The sequence below is a fragment of the Narcine bancroftii genome, chromosome 13 (genome assembly GCF_036971445.1).
Source record: "Narcine bancroftii isolate sNarBan1 chromosome 13, sNarBan1.hap1, whole genome shotgun sequence".
Lineage (NCBI taxonomy): Eukaryota > Metazoa > Chordata > Chondrichthyes > Torpediniformes > Narcinidae > Narcine > Narcine bancroftii.
This window is the reverse complement of record NC_091481.1, coordinates 29,274,411-29,292,425: the sequence shown is the minus strand read 5'-3', so window position 1 is coordinate 29,292,425 and position 18,015 is coordinate 29,274,411. Positions and strand designations below refer to the sequence as shown.

Genomic DNA, 18,015 nt, shown 5'->3' with positions numbered 1-18,015 from the left:
TCTAACACATGGAATCTAAAGTTAAACATGAAAGCTGAAGATGCTGCGATTGCCGGAGTCAATGCAACATCAGTGCATTACACTATAATGATATTGCTTGACCATCCGAGTTTCTCCTCCCGGGCACTGGAGTGGCTGCAGCCACACACGGGAGACTGCAAGTGCTGGATTTTTAAGCTAAGCACAACCGATTGGCAGAACTCAGCCCAGTCCCCATGGTATTGACATAGTGATCAGCACAGGGCAGTTAACATTATCCTGTACTGAAGGGTTACAGATGCTGCAATCTATAAAATGTAAAAGGGAGGTGGGGGAAGGGGGTAAAGTCAGTGTGAGAGAAGCAATATCACAAGGGGGATCCTTTTAAATCTCATTTGGCTCCCAACTTGTTGCATGGTTTACTCCTCATTTCCACCATCAGCATCAAAGATGCTTAGTTGTGGCCTTTGGAACCAACTCCTGTCAGTGGGAAATAGTGACGTGAAATTCAATAAGGCATTGTCATATTCCCAAGTCTGGGAATTACCCAGACTTGTTTCCCAATGGGTGAAGCCACCATCAAACACCCATAAAATATCTTTTATGCATAACTTCTGTGCAAAATGCAGCAGAAATACTCTCCAAATTATAGCTCTGGTAAATCTTAATAGGAATTGAATTATTTAATTAAAAGGCTGAAGTATTTGTCCCAATCTGTAAATAATTTTTGGCCTTTTCTTTTGATAAGCATTTTTGCATTTTATTAAATACAGAAAACTCCAGGGAAAAAAGATGAAAAGATAAAACATAACCTGGATGAATTTTTTTGTTACATTTTCTTCAGCTACAAAATTTTGTTTCAGTTTGGGTCACTATGAAATGTACCATCCAAACAATAATATGAGAAATGTAAGGCAGGCAAAAGGCAACTTCATGCAAGATGCCAAGTCCCTTTCTTTCCTCTAAGTGAGAAACGTCAACCCTGCAATTTGGTGTTGAATTCTTGGAAACCAGACAAGTCTGAGAGTCTGTTTCACCAATGACATCAACCACATTCTCAGCAATTAGGCTCACTCTGTTCAGCCTAATTACTTAGAAATTCATCCCAATGATAGCACTGACACATGCATGCAATGCAGTCAAATTACACTCTATGTCTGAAATCCTTTCTGTCGATTAAAGAAACTATCTAGTGCATTTCTTGCAGACTCTGTGGTTGAATTCTAGGCCAAGTTAGATAATCAGAACATACTCAATATAGAAAGTGACAGGCCTCACCTATAAGTATCTGATCAACTTAAACAATTACAAAGTTTAACACTATTGTTGGAGTATCATTCGTACTTGATACTTGTACCTATCATATCAAAATTTCAATGCATCTGTGCATTGTACTTGTGTATATGACAATAAACTCTTACACTGTGCCTTAGTTTCAAAAACTTCTATGTTGATCGCTACTCACTTTGAAGCAACTCGAAAGTACTTCTGAATAAAGTAGAAGGCAACACCAAAAGGTAATAAAGCCACAAGGAAGATTGGTGTGACGTATGAAAGGACACCGATAGCTGACAGGCAGAGGAAGGTTGATCTGGTCAAGGACTCCAGTGTCGGTGGAATATGCTGTGTAGAAAGAGCGAACGATTGTAATTCCCATCTCTCACATCAACCCTTTTGATCATATTTCACAATATGTCATTTTGATGCGCATCAGACCCCTCATGGCTCTGGTTAACCCCCAAGACAAAGCAATGGAATGAGACCATTCAGCCCATTTGTCTACACCACCATTCAATTATGGCTAATATATTTTCCTCTCATCCCCATTCTCCAGCCTTCTCCCCATAACCTTTGAAACCCTTTACCAATAAAGAAGCTATAAACGTTTGCTTTAGATCTGCCTAAAAAAGGCAGCACAGTTGGCGTAGCGATTTACACAATGATTTTACAATGCCAGCGATCAGGGCTGGGGTTCGAATCCCGCACTGTCTGTAAAGAGTTGGAACCTTCTTCCCACGTCTGCATGGGTTTCCTCCAAGGATTCTGGTTTCCTCCTACTGTTCGAAACTTGTACAGGACCCACTGCAATTCGCCTACCACCACAATCATTCGTATGATGCAATCTCACTGGCTCTCCACTCAGCCCTGGATCACCTAGACAACAGCGACATGCACATCAGGCTGCTTTTCATCGATTACAGCTCAGCTTTCAACACCATCATCCCCTCAGTGCTGGTCGACAAGATCTCCAAACTCTGAGCCTCTGCACCCACCCCTGGATCCTTGACTTCCTCATCAGAAGACCACAGTCAGTATGAATTGGAAACAATGTTCTCCTCCTCACTGATGATACACACAGGCGCAACTCAAGGATGCATGCTTAGCTCACTGCTCTACTCTCTCTACACCCATGACTGTGTGGCCAGGCACAATTCCAATGCTATCTACAAAATTGCCGATGACACCACAGTTATCGGCAGAATCACAGACAGTAGGAGTGAGATAGGTCAACAACCTTGCACTCAACTTTAGCAAAACTAAGGAACTGATTATGGACTTCAGTAAGGAATAACCAGGAGAATACAAACCAGTCCTCATCAAGGGGGGGGTTAGTAGTGGAGAGGGTAAGGAACTTCAAATTCCTGGGTGTCAACATCTCTGAAGATATATCATGTTGATGCAATCATGAAGAAGGCTCAACAGTAAAGGAGTTTGAGGAGATTTGGTTTATCATAACCTCTTGCTAATCTCTACAGGTGTACTGTGGAAAGCATTCAGACAGTAATGCACAGGAAAAGGCAACATTGGATTGTACACTTAGCCAGCACTACCAGGGGCATATCTTCACTCCATTATGGACACCTTTAAGAGGCAGTGTTTCAAAACAGCAACCCCTCTCATCAAGGTCCCTCACATCCAGGCCTTTTCTCACTGCTACCATCAGGAAAAAGGCACTCAAGCCCGAGGGCACACCACCAATGTTATAAAAACAGCTTCTTTCCCTCCGCCATCAGATTAATGAATGGGCAATGAATCTACAGGCGCCACCTCACTTTTTTTTCTCTCTTGTGCACTAATTATTTGTGGTTAAATGTTGTATTTACGGAAATGTAATTTATAGCGATTTTTCATCTGTAATACACATTACTGCAGTTGCAAAACCACAAATTTTGTGACAGATGTCCATGGCAGTAAAACCTGACTGATTCAGATTCAGAGGTGACCAGGAATTTCTTTACCCAGACAGTCTTGCTCATAGTTGTTTTACTGCACCACTTGCAAACCAAATGGGTCCGTCACGGTCCGCAACAGCAGGCCAATTGCTGGTGATTTAGGTGTACCGTTTGCAAAGTATCGTGGAGATATCTTTAAGCATTTGAGATTGTTTTCATTTTCTAACTTTATTGTGGAGATGATTTAATACCATTTCTCCTGCTGAGTCTAAATTTGGAAATGTCATTCCATTTGGTTTCATTCCAACTCACAATTACACACCAAATCAGCCTTTAAATTTAATCTAATATTTAGTTGAGAGAATGCACATATTTCAAGTCACACATGAACAGTCTAACCTAAATACTGTAACAGGAGCTTGGACCAGAGTAAGGAACAGCTATCGTGCAAGCAGCAAATTTTGCAGAGCCATGCTTAAAATAGCTGCTGGGGATTTAAGCCAACGACAAAACTTCCTAATTCCAACCAGGATACTGATCAGACAGCCTGTTGTTCAGTTTAAATGTTGAACTCTATTTCGGATTTTTTTTAAAAAAAACAATACAGCAGGGTAGAAGACTCTTCTGGCCCATAAAACCTGTGTAGCCCAATTACAACCAATTAACCTACCAACCCCACGCATTTTGAAGGGTGGGAGGAAACCAGAGCAACTGGAGAAACCCCACGCAGGTCATGAGGTTCACATACAAACTCCGTACAGAGAGCACTGGATTCGAAACCAGGTAGCTAATGGTGCAGTATCTTTGTGCTAACTGTGCCTTAAGAGGATAGAAGCACATAGGAATGGGAGCCAGTTGTTCTGCCACTCGATCATATGCCGGCCTTGATCGATGTCAGAAAGCATCTACCTACTTTCAGACTCTCATTCTAACTGCCCTGCAACTGAAAACAGTTATCATCTTCCTACATTATCAAATTCTTTAATCATCTTAACCATCCAAATCATCTTTAATCCTCTGTACTTAAGTGAATGCAAGTCTATCCCATTGGTTGCAATTGATAATCATACCTGATCTATTATGTTTGTGTCCGCAGAGAAACGGTTGAGGATTTGGCCAAGTGGCGTCAAGTCAAAGAATCTGAAGAATGAGAAAACATGGTTAACACATAAGTTAATTGATTGAAATGGAGAATGAATCCCAAATATGTAGCCTTGAAGTTTCATAGCAATAATATTAAAAACAATTAGGGCATTAACTCTCAATTTCCTCTTGATTCAAAAGGACTGATGGTGGTTTTGGTATTTCTCAAAGTTATAAGGATGCATTCCATAATTAGTCATTATATTGCAATATAGGACCAGATAAATATTTCAGTTAGAATATTTATATTCCATTTCATTGCCAGGCTTCTTTCCCCACCTTGAAAAGTTTTAAATACAAGGGAACGTGGGCAGGCTCTATACCCTCCTTTGAAGGTTTTCACATACAAGAGTAGATTTTGCTGGTGTGAATTGGACAATAATAAGCAAGTGGCCAAGTTTTACAAGCAATCTTCTTAAACAACTTACTGGAGGAAATGCTCACTTTGTTGGAAGATGTGAAGAGAGAAACATAAGAAATTGGATGATAAAATTTGATCCACTTCGGTACCCAAGTTCTAGTTTATTGCCATTTGATTGTATGTATACAATCAGACGAAACAGCATTCTCCAACCCACATTGCACACACATATACACAGGCAATAGACAGCAATAAGCACACATATACATAAAGTTATACTTATAAAATAAATATCTATAAATACTTTGGAATGATTACTTGGTTACAGTATACATCAATCTCACAGCCTGCAGGAGAAGCCATTGCCCAGCCTGGCAGTGGGTAGTGGGTCAAAAATACTGTGTGCTGGATGGAAAGGGTCCTCAATAATCCTTTGAACACTATTTCAACTACGGTCTCAGTGAATGTTGTCAATAGAGGAAAGGGAGATCTCAGCGATCTTCTCAGATGTTTTTTATGATCCTCTGTATTGACCTGGTCTGATGCTTATCAGACAATAATGCAGCCAGACAGGACACTCAATTGTGCTCCTGTATAATACTGCCTAAATGGGGGCTGGTAGTCTTGCCCTTCTCAACCTCCTTAGGAAGTGACGGCGCTCCTGTGCCTTTCTTCCTAATGAGGAGGTGTTGTGGGTCCAAGATAGGTTGTCCTGTTCCTATTTCCCCTCCACCCCTTACCTTTTGAACTCTTTATCATAAGATATGCAGCTACCTCCTTGCAATGATTTAGCTCCATGGTCTTCAGTGTTAGAGAGTTCCGCAACTACACCACTCTCCCCCTCCAAGAAATTAGAGATACTGTCAGGTTTTCTGTTCCAAATGACATTCTCCCAGTCTTGGAGCTGTAAACTCTGGTTCTGACTCTCTAGTTGTTGAGAACATCCTTTCTGTGTCTAGTCTGTCTTTCCCAGTTGGAATTTGATGGATTTCTGAAATTCCCTCTCATTGATCTCTGCTCCAGTTCTAATTGCCCCAGTCCCTCCATGTACATCAACCTTCTTTGTCCACAAGGTTGCTTTCTGGTTAGCTCCACACCAAGAACATACCTCCAGATAAGAAGAGTCCAGATGGGTTGTGAAATAAATTCCTTAATTAATTTTCTCTCTCTCTGTCTTCCCCCTCTCTCTCTTACTCTCTTCTATTGAGACACTCTTAAAACAGGCCTTCTTGATCAGCATTAACATTTCCCTACATGGCTTGGAGACATTTGAATAAAAGTTGCCAGGTCATTATTATTGCTCTATTAGTATTCAAGATATATCTTGAATATGTCATTAATATAATTCAAGACTTTATTACACGTTACCTCACTGGTGCTAGGATGATCTTGTTTAGGAGATTACGATGCAGATTTCTGGCTGCTGTTAGACCCATCCATTCCACAGTCAGAGACGTGATTAAGCACAGAATGATCCCCACACTGCACAAGAGGCTGTACCACACTTTATAGTAATTTTGGTCAGCCTAAGGAGCATAAATACATTCGTAAAGAGAATCCCCACAGAATTAATAAACTCCTTGGGAAATCAACCTGATTAGATAATCATTATTCAGCCTTTCAAATTGCAACATCAGAATCTAAAATTTCTAAACTGTCCATCAGATATTTTTAAAAATAGGAATATTTTTCATAACGGAAGCTGTAGTTTACACTGTCAATCTTCACAGTAATATAATCAACATTTTTGTTTGAAGAGTTTCACTGAGTCATAAAATGGCAACTTGTCCTTCCTCGTTTTTAAAATGATATTGCAGGCATTAATCTCCCATTATAAATAATATTGCATTCAAATTGAGCAGATTATTTCCTGGAAGGTAGGATTGACATAGCAAAAGAGATTAGGTCAATTCAGTTTACATTTACGTCAACTGAGGAGATTGAAAGGAGACTTCAGAAAGCTACAAAATTTTAACTGGACCAGACAGATAACCCATCTTCATGGATTGTCAACCAACATCCACACCTAACTGAAATATATCAATTTCAGTCTTTACTTGGCACAACGCCAACCCACTTAGAGAAAAAGGCTCTACCTTATCCATAACTGCATTGTTATTTGATGATGTTGGGGTCATGTGCACAGATGTCCACTTTGCCAGCCAAATGTCAATGGCCACCATGACAGAATGCTTCAGTAACTTGGAACTAATGAGCAAGAAGAGTAGTAGGAACCCTCCTGAGGTCAGATATCTCCAGAAAGCTCGCCAAGGCATTTTTGTCCGAAGCCTCATCACCGTCGACATGTTATCTTCATCATCTTCTTCATCTTCTTCTATACTCAACCCATGAAAGAAACAATGTTTATTTTGGCTGATATTATATCTTGAATATGTCATTAGCTTCACACTAAATATTGCTTTGTAAGTACATGAAAATAATGAAATGCATCGAACAGACTGAAAAATATGAACTCGTACCAATGTGCAAACAAATCATTTGAAAAATTTTTTTGTTTTAAATGATATTGCAAAAGAGAGGACAATTTAGCTGGTTTTGATAAACATAGATGCTTCCTTCCAAAAGCAATAATTTTGTGATTGCTTTTTGTATCAAAATGTAGAAGTCCAAGTCATTCAGCAATTTGACCCTGCCGCAGATTCTCGTGGATTGTGATCGAGCTGACTGCTCCTATCGTTACTGCAGATGCTGGAATCTCAATCAAACAAAAAACTTTATACATCAAGCAGCACAAGTAGGAGGTAAAGATGATCAACATTTCAGGCCAGAGCCCTTCATCAAGACGGATTGTGGAGAGAAGAGATTCTCAGTATAAGGAGGAGAGGATGAGAGGGGTGAGACAGAGGGCAGTTGGGGGATTTGTGAACTGGGGAGGGTGAGGGGTGGAGTTGGGCCAGTATTCGACAAAAACTTCTCAGTTTGAGTCTTGATGATTTTAGTTGACTCCCAGCATCTCTAATTTCTTGGAGGGGGAGAGGGGTTTACTTGTAATCTTCTATTCTGAATGTATCTCATTCCCTTTCTGCTCATGAAACCATACAGTGTAAGGGATCAAACTGTTACATGCCAAGCAACGCAAACAGCATGCAACAGACAGAGCTTTCTCTCTTCTTCCTTTACTAACAACATTCACTGGGATCTCTGCATGAATAGAACTCAAATAATTTTTGAAAACCCTTTCCATCCATCCACAGTATCTGTGACCCACTACCATCACGAAGGAGGTACAGGGGTATCAAAAAGGCTGAATGGTTTGGAGTTTGGCAAATGCATTCTGGAAATTTTTCTAAATCAAAACATAGAGGTACAAATTAGGGTAAATGCAAACCTGGATCTCCTATTAGGGAACAAGACCGGACAGGTGACAGAAGTACAGTATATATAGGGGAACACTTTGGGTCCAGTGATCATAATGCCATCTGTGGCATGGGGAACTTTGATTTTTGAGGGATATTGGGGATTTGGTTAAGAAGAAGGTGTAGGCAAATGAGGTACTTTGAGAGTATAAAAATGCAAGAAAAAAAAATTAAGAAAGAAACCAGGACTGCTAAAAGAAGACATGAGGTTCTTTTGGCAGACAAAGTGAGGGAAAATCCTAAGGACTTCTATAGCTATATTAAGAGCAAAAAGGATAGCGAGGAACAAATTGGTCCTTTTGAAGATCAGAGAGGTCAGCTACGTATGGAGCCAAAAGAGATGGGAGAGATCTTAAATAGGTTTTAGCATCTGTATTTACTCAGGAAACTGGTACAAGTCTGTGCAAGTGAGGCAAACGATCAGTGAGATCATGGAACTAATAAAGATTAAAGAGGAGGAGGAGCTTGATGTTTTAAGGCAAATAAAGGGGGATAAATCTCCAGAGCCTGACAAGCCATTCCCTCGAACCTTCAGAGAAGCTAGAGGAAGAATATTTATCATGTCCTTAGTCATGGGTGAGGTGCTGGAGGATTGGATGGTAGCCCACGTTGTTCCGTTGTTTAAAGAAGGTTCTAAAAATAATCCAGGAAATTATAGGCTGGTGAGCCTGACATCCGTCATGGTCAACTTATTAGAAGGTGTTCTAAGAGATTGGATATTCATGTATTTGGATAGACGTGGAGTGATTAGGGATAGTCAACATGGCTTTGTGCATTGCGGCTTTTGTTTAACTAATCTTATGCAGTTTTTCAAGGAGATTACTGCAAATATTGAAGGAAAGGCCATGGCTATTGTCTACATGGACATTTGACAAGGTCCTGCATGGATGGTTAGTCAGGAAGGTTCAATTGCTCGGTGTTCATGGTGAGGTAGTAAATTGGATTAAACATTGGCTTTACGGGAGAAGCCAAAGAGTAGTGGATGATTGCCCCTCTGACTGGAGGCTTGTGACTTGTGGTGTGCCTCAAGGATTGGTGCTGGGTCCATTATTATTTATCATCTATATTGATGATCTGGATGATAATGTGGTAAATTGAAGAAACAAGTTTGCAGACGGAGGCGTAGTGAACAGCGAGAAGGCTTTCAAAGCTTACTGAGGGACAGCTGGAAAAATTATCCGCAAAATGGAATATTATGCAGACAAATGTGAGGTGTTGCACTTTGTAAGTTGTAATGAGAGCTTCTGGAACATTGGCCTTCATAAACCAAAGCATTGAACAAGGAGTTGTGATGTGATGGTGAAGTTGTACATTGGTGAGGCTAAATTCAAATGTGTAAGATCTCAAGGGGCAAATGGATAGAACAGACATTGAAATGTTTCCATGAGTCACAAAAAAGGGGACAAGGTTAGAAAAAAGATGCCAGTCCAAAGTGAAATAAGTAGAAACCTCTTCTCTTAAAGGGCATGATTGACCTAAATTCTCTTTCCCCAAGGATGGTAAAGTCAAATCATCAGATATATTTAAGGTGGAGACAGATATTTATTTGAATGATCTAAACTAATCCTATCCATGTATCCATCCAATTTTTTTATTTAAAGTATTGCAATAGTACCTGCCTCAACCATCTCATCCAGGGCTCTGTTCCATACACTCACCATCTGTCCTCCGTGTTTCAAAAAAATATGATATTCCTCAGATGCCTGTCAACTTTATTCCCCACTCCCCCACCTTAAACCTATGTCCTCTAGTTATCGATTCCCCTGCTCTGGACAAAAGACTCTGCATTCATCCAATCTATTTCCCATGATTTTGTATACCCCTGTGAGATCACTTCTCATCTTCCTGCACTCCAAAGAATAAAACCCTAGTCTGCTTAACATCTCCCAATAGTTCAGGCCTCTCAAGTCCTGGCAACATCCTCATAAATACTGTATTGGGTATATTTGGTTCTAAAAGGCTTTGGATATGAGGAACTCTACTGATGTTTTACCTGCTAGTAAGATTTCTGCTGTTGCTTTTCAATATCATCCTAGTTCGAATGTTTATGATATTCATGGAAGTCCTGAATAAACATGACCCTGGCATGGTAGTGTTGGTGGCATAGAAGATGGAGGTGGTAGCAGTAGAGCAGAAGAGAAAAGTAGCCCTCCCTCCTAACCAAACTAGAAGATGGTTGCCAGCAAGAAACATGCTAGAACTTTAGTAGGTTTTGGTTCTGCTCTCATTTCAATCATTGCAGGCGGTCTGCCATTTGCCTGATCCAGAGATGTAGCTGAGAGAGTTCGAGAATTTCCCCAGACGTCTCCACACTTGCTTGTCTGAAACTGGTTTGAGTAAGTCTAGACCAGAGTAGACAGGACCTGCAGTTGGCAAAGGTGGGGATGCCAGATAGAAGCTGATAATTGTCAGTACATCAGCACCAAGAATGCACCCACAGAAACACAAAGACTCCATTGTTGGATTCTTGAGGAAATAATGAGTCACTGGAGGCCCTCAGCCAGTCAGGCAGCATCTGTGGATAGAAATGGTCCATCAGCATTTTAGGACACAACCCTCTATTGAGATTCAGAAGTGTGCAGCATCATGGATCACTTGGAATTCATTGAGGTGTGGCCGTAGAGATACAAAGGTGAAACTGTTGCCGAGGACGAACCATTCTACATTAGAAAGAGGTAAGGTTTGAAGGGATGGTGAAGGCAAACATGGCAGACTCTCAATTCATTGAGGAGTACTGTGCTCAAGGGTTCTGACCCGTAATGGGACTGACCCAGAGATAAATGGTCCCAACCTAAAACAATGACTAACCATTTCTATCCACTGCATGATCCACTGAGTTCATTGTTTGCCCACCAAGTTATTAACGAGTGATGTCAGATACTGCCCACCTTATGGAATGGCACAGAGAGATGTCTTAGATTAAATGACACAGCCACCTGAAGTCTCCACTGTCCATGGGTCAGAAAGGAGTGGAGTCATACAGTAGCCAGCAACCAAACAACCAACCTTCATCTTCATCATCCATTTGGCCTTTGGCTTCTCGAGAATACATTGCCCTCCGCAAAGTTTTCCTTTCCAGAATGGTTTGGCTTTCACCTTCAGTTTCCTGACCAAATACAAAAAAGGTTTTGTTCATTACAATTAAAATAATACCACATCACATGACAGGGCTCACACTGCCCGAGTTTAAAAGTTATGGGCATCTCATGCACTCAAGATTAAATTATTCCATGATATTTTCCCAGCTGCTTTCTGTTTTATTCCCAACATTAAATTTCTTGGGGTGACATTTTTAAAACTATCATAAAGCAATATCATATTGAGTGCTTAATATATACCTCTCCAGATTTTCTTTGCAATAGTATTCTAAATAGTTAGTTAAGTATCTCAAGCGCTGGGGCCAAGAGTTTGATCCTCACCACAGAAGAATGTGATTGACATTAAACAACATTCTGAATGGTCAAGCAGGTCATTGAATTTAAAGGGCAATAAATGGTTGTTGTTAAAGTTTGAACTTGCTTGCAGCATCCATATCTTTTTTTATTAAAAAATCTCACAAAATATTTTGTTTGGTGAGATGAGTTCTTCTACGAACAGACTAGCAGGATAACTCTAACATTCATGCAGCAGTTTAAAGGGCATAATTTATAGAGTCTAGTACTGCAATGAATACGAAGATCAATTTGAACAAAGCAAAAGCAACACGAGATCACTGTCGTGGGGTTCATTCGGGAGCCCGATGGCTGCAGGGAAGAAACTGTCTTTAACATGACACGGTTAGCATAGCAGTCCGCGCAGTACTATTATGGGGCCAGCAATTTGGGTTCGGATCCCGTGCGGTCTGTAAGGAGTTTCGTTCTCCCCGTGGGCTTACTCCCACCCTTCAAGAACGAACAGAGGTGTAGTTGAATTGGGTGTAGTTGGGTGGCATGGTCTCGAGGACTGGAAGGGCCTGTTACTGTGCTGTATGTCTAATTTGTTTTCAAAAAGCCCATTGGTGCATGTTTTCACGCTCTTTAACCTCCTTCCCAATGCAAGGGGAGGGAAGAGAAGGAAGTGGGCCTGAGGTATGAAGAAATTAGTACAGGGGCAGAGCACGTCTCAGAATGGCCAGCACACCAAGAATTATTATTTTGCAATCGGCTCAGTGACATGACAAAACTAAAACTTAAACCCCAGGAAAAAATTTGTTGTTTTTTTTGCTCATCAGTGCTGAGTGAGCAGAGTGGCATCAATCATTGATTGAACTCTTTCCACCCCCCCGCCCCCACCCCCCACCTTTGTATTCCATTCTGAAGAGATCAATGGAGCTGAATATTGAGAAGAGGCCAAAGGAATATAGAACAAGCCAAAGCTCGAGATAAATGGCATGATTATTCCCAAACTCATTCCACAGTCCACAGAAGATCAGGGTATCGGATTCAGTTCTAGAAGTGTGAAATGGATGATTAGCCACAACAGGAAAACATGCTGCACCTGAAGAAGATTAATCTGAATTAATTTCCCCTTAACTGCCACATTTCCTCTATCAGAGGAATTCCCTTTCTTCCCCCCCCCTCCCCATCTCCCTTTCCCACCTTCTCTGATACTTTAACTTGTCTTTCCCCTTTCCCATTTCTGAAGAAGATACTCCGACCCGAAGCCTTCACTCCATTTCTCTCCCCACAGATACCGCCTGAACTACTGAGCGTGACCGGCATTTTCAGTTTTTATTACAGATTCACCATGCCTTGAGGGTTTGTTCAGCCTGCTGGAGTTCCATCCCCATGGAGGGAGGAGAGCTTTACCCAGAAACCAAAGGGTTGTTGTCTCATATTTTTTTCTCAGTTGCAATTAGCAGAAAGTAAACCTTAACCATTAAACGTTCAAGTTGTTCACCTGGCAGGCATGTTCACAAAATTATTTCTTGGAGGTTCTCAAATTACCTTCTCAAATTCCTGATCCTGTCGGTTCATAAGGCTTTTCCATTGCTCATACAATTCCACATCATGGAGCTGAAAATCCTTCAGGGTACCTTCTCTGATGATACTTCCATCTTTCATAGCAATTATCTGAATGACAAATAAAACTCACCAGTTGATCAGAGAAGCTGAAATTCAGTTATTGTTCTTTTAGAGTCACAATCTCGAAGGATGAGTCTATTGAAAGTATGATTTGAACAAGAGACTGTCTGTGTTTTGCATTACGAACCCATGTGGCAAACAATGGGATAATCAATGATCTCGTTAACTTGGCCTTGAGCTCAAATGATCCAAAGGCCGAAAAAAGCAATAATAAAGGTTCGTGAGATTAATTTATTGAAGACATACAAAATAAAAGGAATACGATGTTTTGAGTAACTTGAACTGGATAGTATTGTCTGCAGTGAAATAGAATAGGCTGGAGTAAAAAGATCGTAGTGAAAGCTGGAAGGCCTGTGATTGCTTGCAGTGCATGGAAATATTACATTAAAAGGTGTTTTGATAGATAACATGAAACTGCAAAAGGTGAATTTTACTTCTAAGAAACATTTTATAGCTAAGAAACATTTCAAAATGATGAAATGCGACAAATAGTGGAAGGACAAAAAAATGTCCAAGGAAATCTATGTGCATAAGGCAGAGATTACTCCCAGTAACAATGAGCACAGACTGCTAGGTTGTTGTGAAAACCCATTTTGTTCATTGGAGATTATCGGTCAGCACAGTATGCAACTCCAGACTTCCCCCTTAGGTAAATCTGAACACATTCACTGTGTTTTCAAGGATGGACGATCATTGCTGGCCTTCCCAGTCAACCCATGGCCCAAAAGAATGGATTATTCAATAATTGAAATGTCATACAGCGACTCGGCAAAAGGCGTCACGCAGATCCGGTCATTCCGATTCAGCAACTAGCCTGCATTAAAGTGAAATTGAAAATACTGCATGCTGTAGGTTCCTTTCACCTCAGTATGAGGTGAATAGCTAAGATCTACTGCAAGACACCCGCCTGAATTTCTCAGGCCTCCTTCTTACCCAGTCAGCGTGTGTCAAGTATTGCAGCTTATGTGTCACTAGAGCTATAGTTCGCTTGTCTTCTCGGAGGAACTTGAGGATTCCTTCCTGCATAAGGTGATCACTGAGGTGAATATCCAAGGCAGAGAATGGATCGTCCTGATGGGGGCAAAACAATGGAACACTTGTGCATTTACAGAGGTAGTCTTATTTTCCAACTTTTGCTGGACTGTGACAAAGTTGGTGTGACTTTAAAATGGATTGCACCAACATCACTGAACTGCTAACCCAGACTGAATACATTCTAATAACTTTATCACAACAATTTCAAGTTTATTACCCCACCTGTTCACCAGTGTCATGTAAAAGACAGTTTCTTCCTTGCAGCCATCAGGCTCCTGAATGAACCCCATAACAGTGATCACATATTCTGGCCATTTGTGGCCTGACCTTTCAGAGCCACCAGTTCATCTTAACTCACTGAATGGCTGTGGATTAAACAACGTTCTTTCCCCATCTTTCTATACATCTCCCGATTTGTACCTCAGACCTTTGGGAGGGGGTAATCCTTAATTACAGATGGGATGGTGCAGAGGTGGGTTTTGAGGATATGGCCAGAAATTATGAGAAAAACCGGAACAGTTTTGGGATTGTTTCGATAAAGAGTTCACACCCAAAACATTGACTGACCATTTCTACCCATGGATGTTACCGAACCTGCTGAATTCCTCCATCAATTAATTGTTTGCTGAAGATACCGGCAATTTGCAGTTGTTTTGTGTTTCTTCTTGGAACAGGGGAATTTTGGGGAGAGGTAGTGGGAGCGTGATAGAAAAATGACGTGTATAAAATCCTGAGTGGTCACAAGAGGATGGATGAGAATAATGTATTTCCCTGAGCAGATGTCAAAATTAGGGCCCATCAATTTAAAATAATTGGCAGAAGAATTTGAGAGGGAGTAAGGAAGAAATGTTTTTAGCCAGAAGTGATTACTTGAAGGACATAGATATGGACCAAGTGCCGGAATGTAGCTGGAGCTTTCCTTTTTGAGCAACCATGAATAACATGAGCCGAATGGTTTCCTTATGTGTCATTTTTTTTTTATAGGATCTCATAATTTCTGCAGGCTCCAGATCTGGCGGATTTGGCAAAACTGGCTTTTTCAATTTATGTCACTCTCTTTTCAGGCCACTTGTTTCCTCCTTAGAGGCACTTTTACAAGCTGTGCATTCCATGCTTGCTGCTTCTAAGCAAGGACTGAAATTCTTAGACAGGATATCAATACCCCATCCATCAGGAACAATACAGCTGGCAAACCAAATTTAAAAACAACAATGAGCTGAAGGAACTCAGTAGGTCAAGGAGCATTAGTGCGAGAAACAGATTAGTCAATGTTTCAGGCTGGAACCCTCTGAGAGACTGGGGATCTGGAGAAGACAGTGTAAAGAGTATTGAATACCAGTGTTAAGAACTGTAGTGTAAATCCACTTTATTACTAGCTTCTGCTCTTTATGTCCCCAGTCTCAATGAAGGGTTTTGGCCCGAAACATTGACCATTCTTTTGTTCCTACTGGTGCTTCTCGACTCTGTGCTCTTCCAGCCAATTGCGTTTGGTTTCAGAATCCAGCATCTGGCGAACTAATCTGTCAGCTGCTTGTTGGAAGCGATGGAAGATTCTGCTTGACCTACAAAGAAACTGACAATAAAGGATGTTCAATACAGGGTGTGTAGGTTTCTTACCAGAAACACGGTGGTAGTTTCTTGATACAAGGCTCGAGCGACAGAGATTCTCTGCCTCTGACCACCACTCAGGTTAATCCCCTGTAGGAACAAATGATTAGTTGACACATTTTAATTCAGAAACTTTAAAAAAATTCTGCATATACCAAGTTCTCAACAATGCATATTGGATGGCATGTCTAAAAACCCAGTGAAGCGACAAACATGTCAACTCTCCACCTTATTCATCCTGTGCACAATGAGCTCCATGCGAGTGGATGTTTATTAGGAAATCAGAATTGCAAAAAATAGAAGCATTTGCTTTTCTCTCAAATCCCTCTACAACCTGAAGCACATTCACGAGTTGAACAGTGTGGTAAAGGTGAAAGAATGCCCAGTATTTACCCTCTCTCCAATTTCAGTTTGGTCTCCAAATGGTAGCAGATCAACGTCTGGTTGAAGTGAGCAGGCGTCAATGACAGCTTTGTACCTGAGAGGGTGAGAGGTGTGTCCGGATTAAAAGAACTCATCAGTAGCATCCACCGCTCTGGACAGAGCACATTTAAATTGCCTGCAGAATGGGGAGAGCGAGCCCTGGCTTTTACACTGATGTGGCCAGACTTGAAGGGCCACGGGCTCCAAGGGAGCAGCGGATTGGAGGAGGGCACCAGAGCAGCTGGAGGACTGCCCCCCTCCCCCACCAAGAGGGAGAAACCTTGCAGAGCCCCTACACTGTAGGAAACCATAGCAGCCGGACCAGGATCCATTTCAAAGGCTAATACAATTTGCAAACCCCAACAGGTTATATGGTACAATTCTTCTTGTAATTTATATATATATTTTTAAAAATCAGTTAATTTTCTCATTTTTACCCTCTTTGCTTTCCTTTGATTTACTGGAACTTGATGTGAGCCTAATGGATCCTATTTACTTACAGCATTCATTCTACTTCTTTCTGCTCCTGTTTTATTGGTGAACGAGATAGACCATCTAATAAGCTGGACATTCATGCATGACAGACATCGCCATTGTGTTAACATTTTGATATTTTGTTAAATGACGTGAGATATGAACAATGAGGTGAAAACTGCAATTCAAGTTGGTTGTTGCGAGAGACAACATAATAACAATTTCTATTCCATTACTTTTATACCAATAACAAGTGCAATTACCTTTGCTTCATAAAAGGACTCCCGAATGTGATGTTTTCCTCCACAGTGGTATTTAGTAGCCAAGGCTTCTGAGCAGAATAAGCAACAGAATGTTGTATTCTGTTCAAGATAAAAGAAAAGGCAGTTAATTGGAGAAATTTCATCTATTATATAAAACAGAAACATCACAGCCAAAAATTTATTAAGCATTTAGGTGTCCAGAGCCTTGATTATAAATAATTAAGAGCAAAACTCAATGGCAACTCTGACGCATAGTATTTAATTCACATTTTACAGCATATTCTAATGCTAAGTGATAGACTTTAAAACAAAATAGAGCCAGGCACAGCACTTATATAAAGGCACCTCCTTCCTCAAATTCCATTCTTTGCAGTTTATGTTACCCAAGTCAGTCCTGCCTTCATTTTCTTTTCTCCAAATGACTGTCATGTTCTTCATTCAGTTCTCAATACCTTCTATCTTTCTTAATAGAGACATTATATGTTTTAAGTGTGGTATGCTTGGGAAGAAAGTATATGGCCAGAGCTTTCACTCAGTAGGTAAACAAGACATCTGCAGATGCTGGGGTCTAGTTCAGTACACAAAAGGGCTGGACAATTATCAGTTTCCAGAACAAACCTCTGGCCCTATCTATAAGGCGTTTGTGTATTCTCCTCTTGACTGTGTGGGATTTCTCCAGTTTTCTCCCACCCTTCAAAATGTACAGGGTTTGGAGGTTAATTAGTGTATTTGGAGGAGGGGCATGAGCTCCTGGGCTGGAAGGGTGGTTCCGTGCTGTATGTCTAAATTTAAATTTAAAATTTAAAACTGGTAAAATAATAACTGCTCCCTTTCTGTAGCCCTGCACTCTGCACTGTGTTTGATTTGGTGAGCGACGTCAGGATTGACTCACTGGATTTGCATAATCAACAAACTTTCTCATGATGCTTCAGTATAACAGACAGTGAACTTGATTGGACAGAATCATAAAATTTGTTCAGGTCCATCATTTTTATAGTGGATTGCCTTCCCTTGGTCTAATGCCCTTCACGCCTGATTTTTAAGGATCGATTCTATGAAACCAAAGATGTAAACATCTCTGTCATTATCTCACATTGGATCAAATGTGATCACAAA

The 18,015-nt window shown here is 40.7% G+C and overlaps 1 protein-coding gene across 6 annotated transcripts in view; it reads right to left on the bottom strand.

The window, feature by feature from the left end:
• LOC138748566 (ATP-binding cassette sub-family C member 9-like) overlaps positions 1 to 18,015 on the bottom strand; it is a 189,907-nt gene that overhangs the window by 60,724 nt on the left and 111,168 nt on the right. For all 6 annotated transcript variants that reach the window (XR_011348162.1, XM_069908983.1, XM_069908987.1 and 3 more), the window contains exons 20-29: positions 16,900 to 16,998; positions 16,133 to 16,217; positions 15,749 to 15,829; positions 14,030 to 14,167; positions 12,959 to 13,084; positions 11,040 to 11,139; positions 6,753 to 6,991; positions 6,025 to 6,182; positions 4,223 to 4,292; positions 1,445 to 1,602 (exon numbers count right to left, since the gene is read on the bottom strand). Coding sequence is in view for 5 of the 6 variants with exons in the window: in XM_069908983.1 (XP_069765084.1) it covers positions 1,445 to 1,602; positions 4,223 to 4,292; positions 6,025 to 6,182; positions 6,753 to 6,991; positions 11,040 to 11,139; positions 12,959 to 13,084; positions 14,030 to 14,167; positions 15,749 to 15,829; positions 16,133 to 16,217; positions 16,900 to 16,998 (1,254 nt within the window). In the remaining variant the exon portion in view is untranslated. The remainder of the gene's footprint in view (positions 1 to 1,444; positions 1,603 to 4,222; positions 4,293 to 6,024; positions 6,183 to 6,752; positions 6,992 to 11,039; positions 11,140 to 12,958; positions 13,085 to 14,029; positions 14,168 to 15,748; positions 15,830 to 16,132; positions 16,218 to 16,899; positions 16,999 to 18,015) is intronic.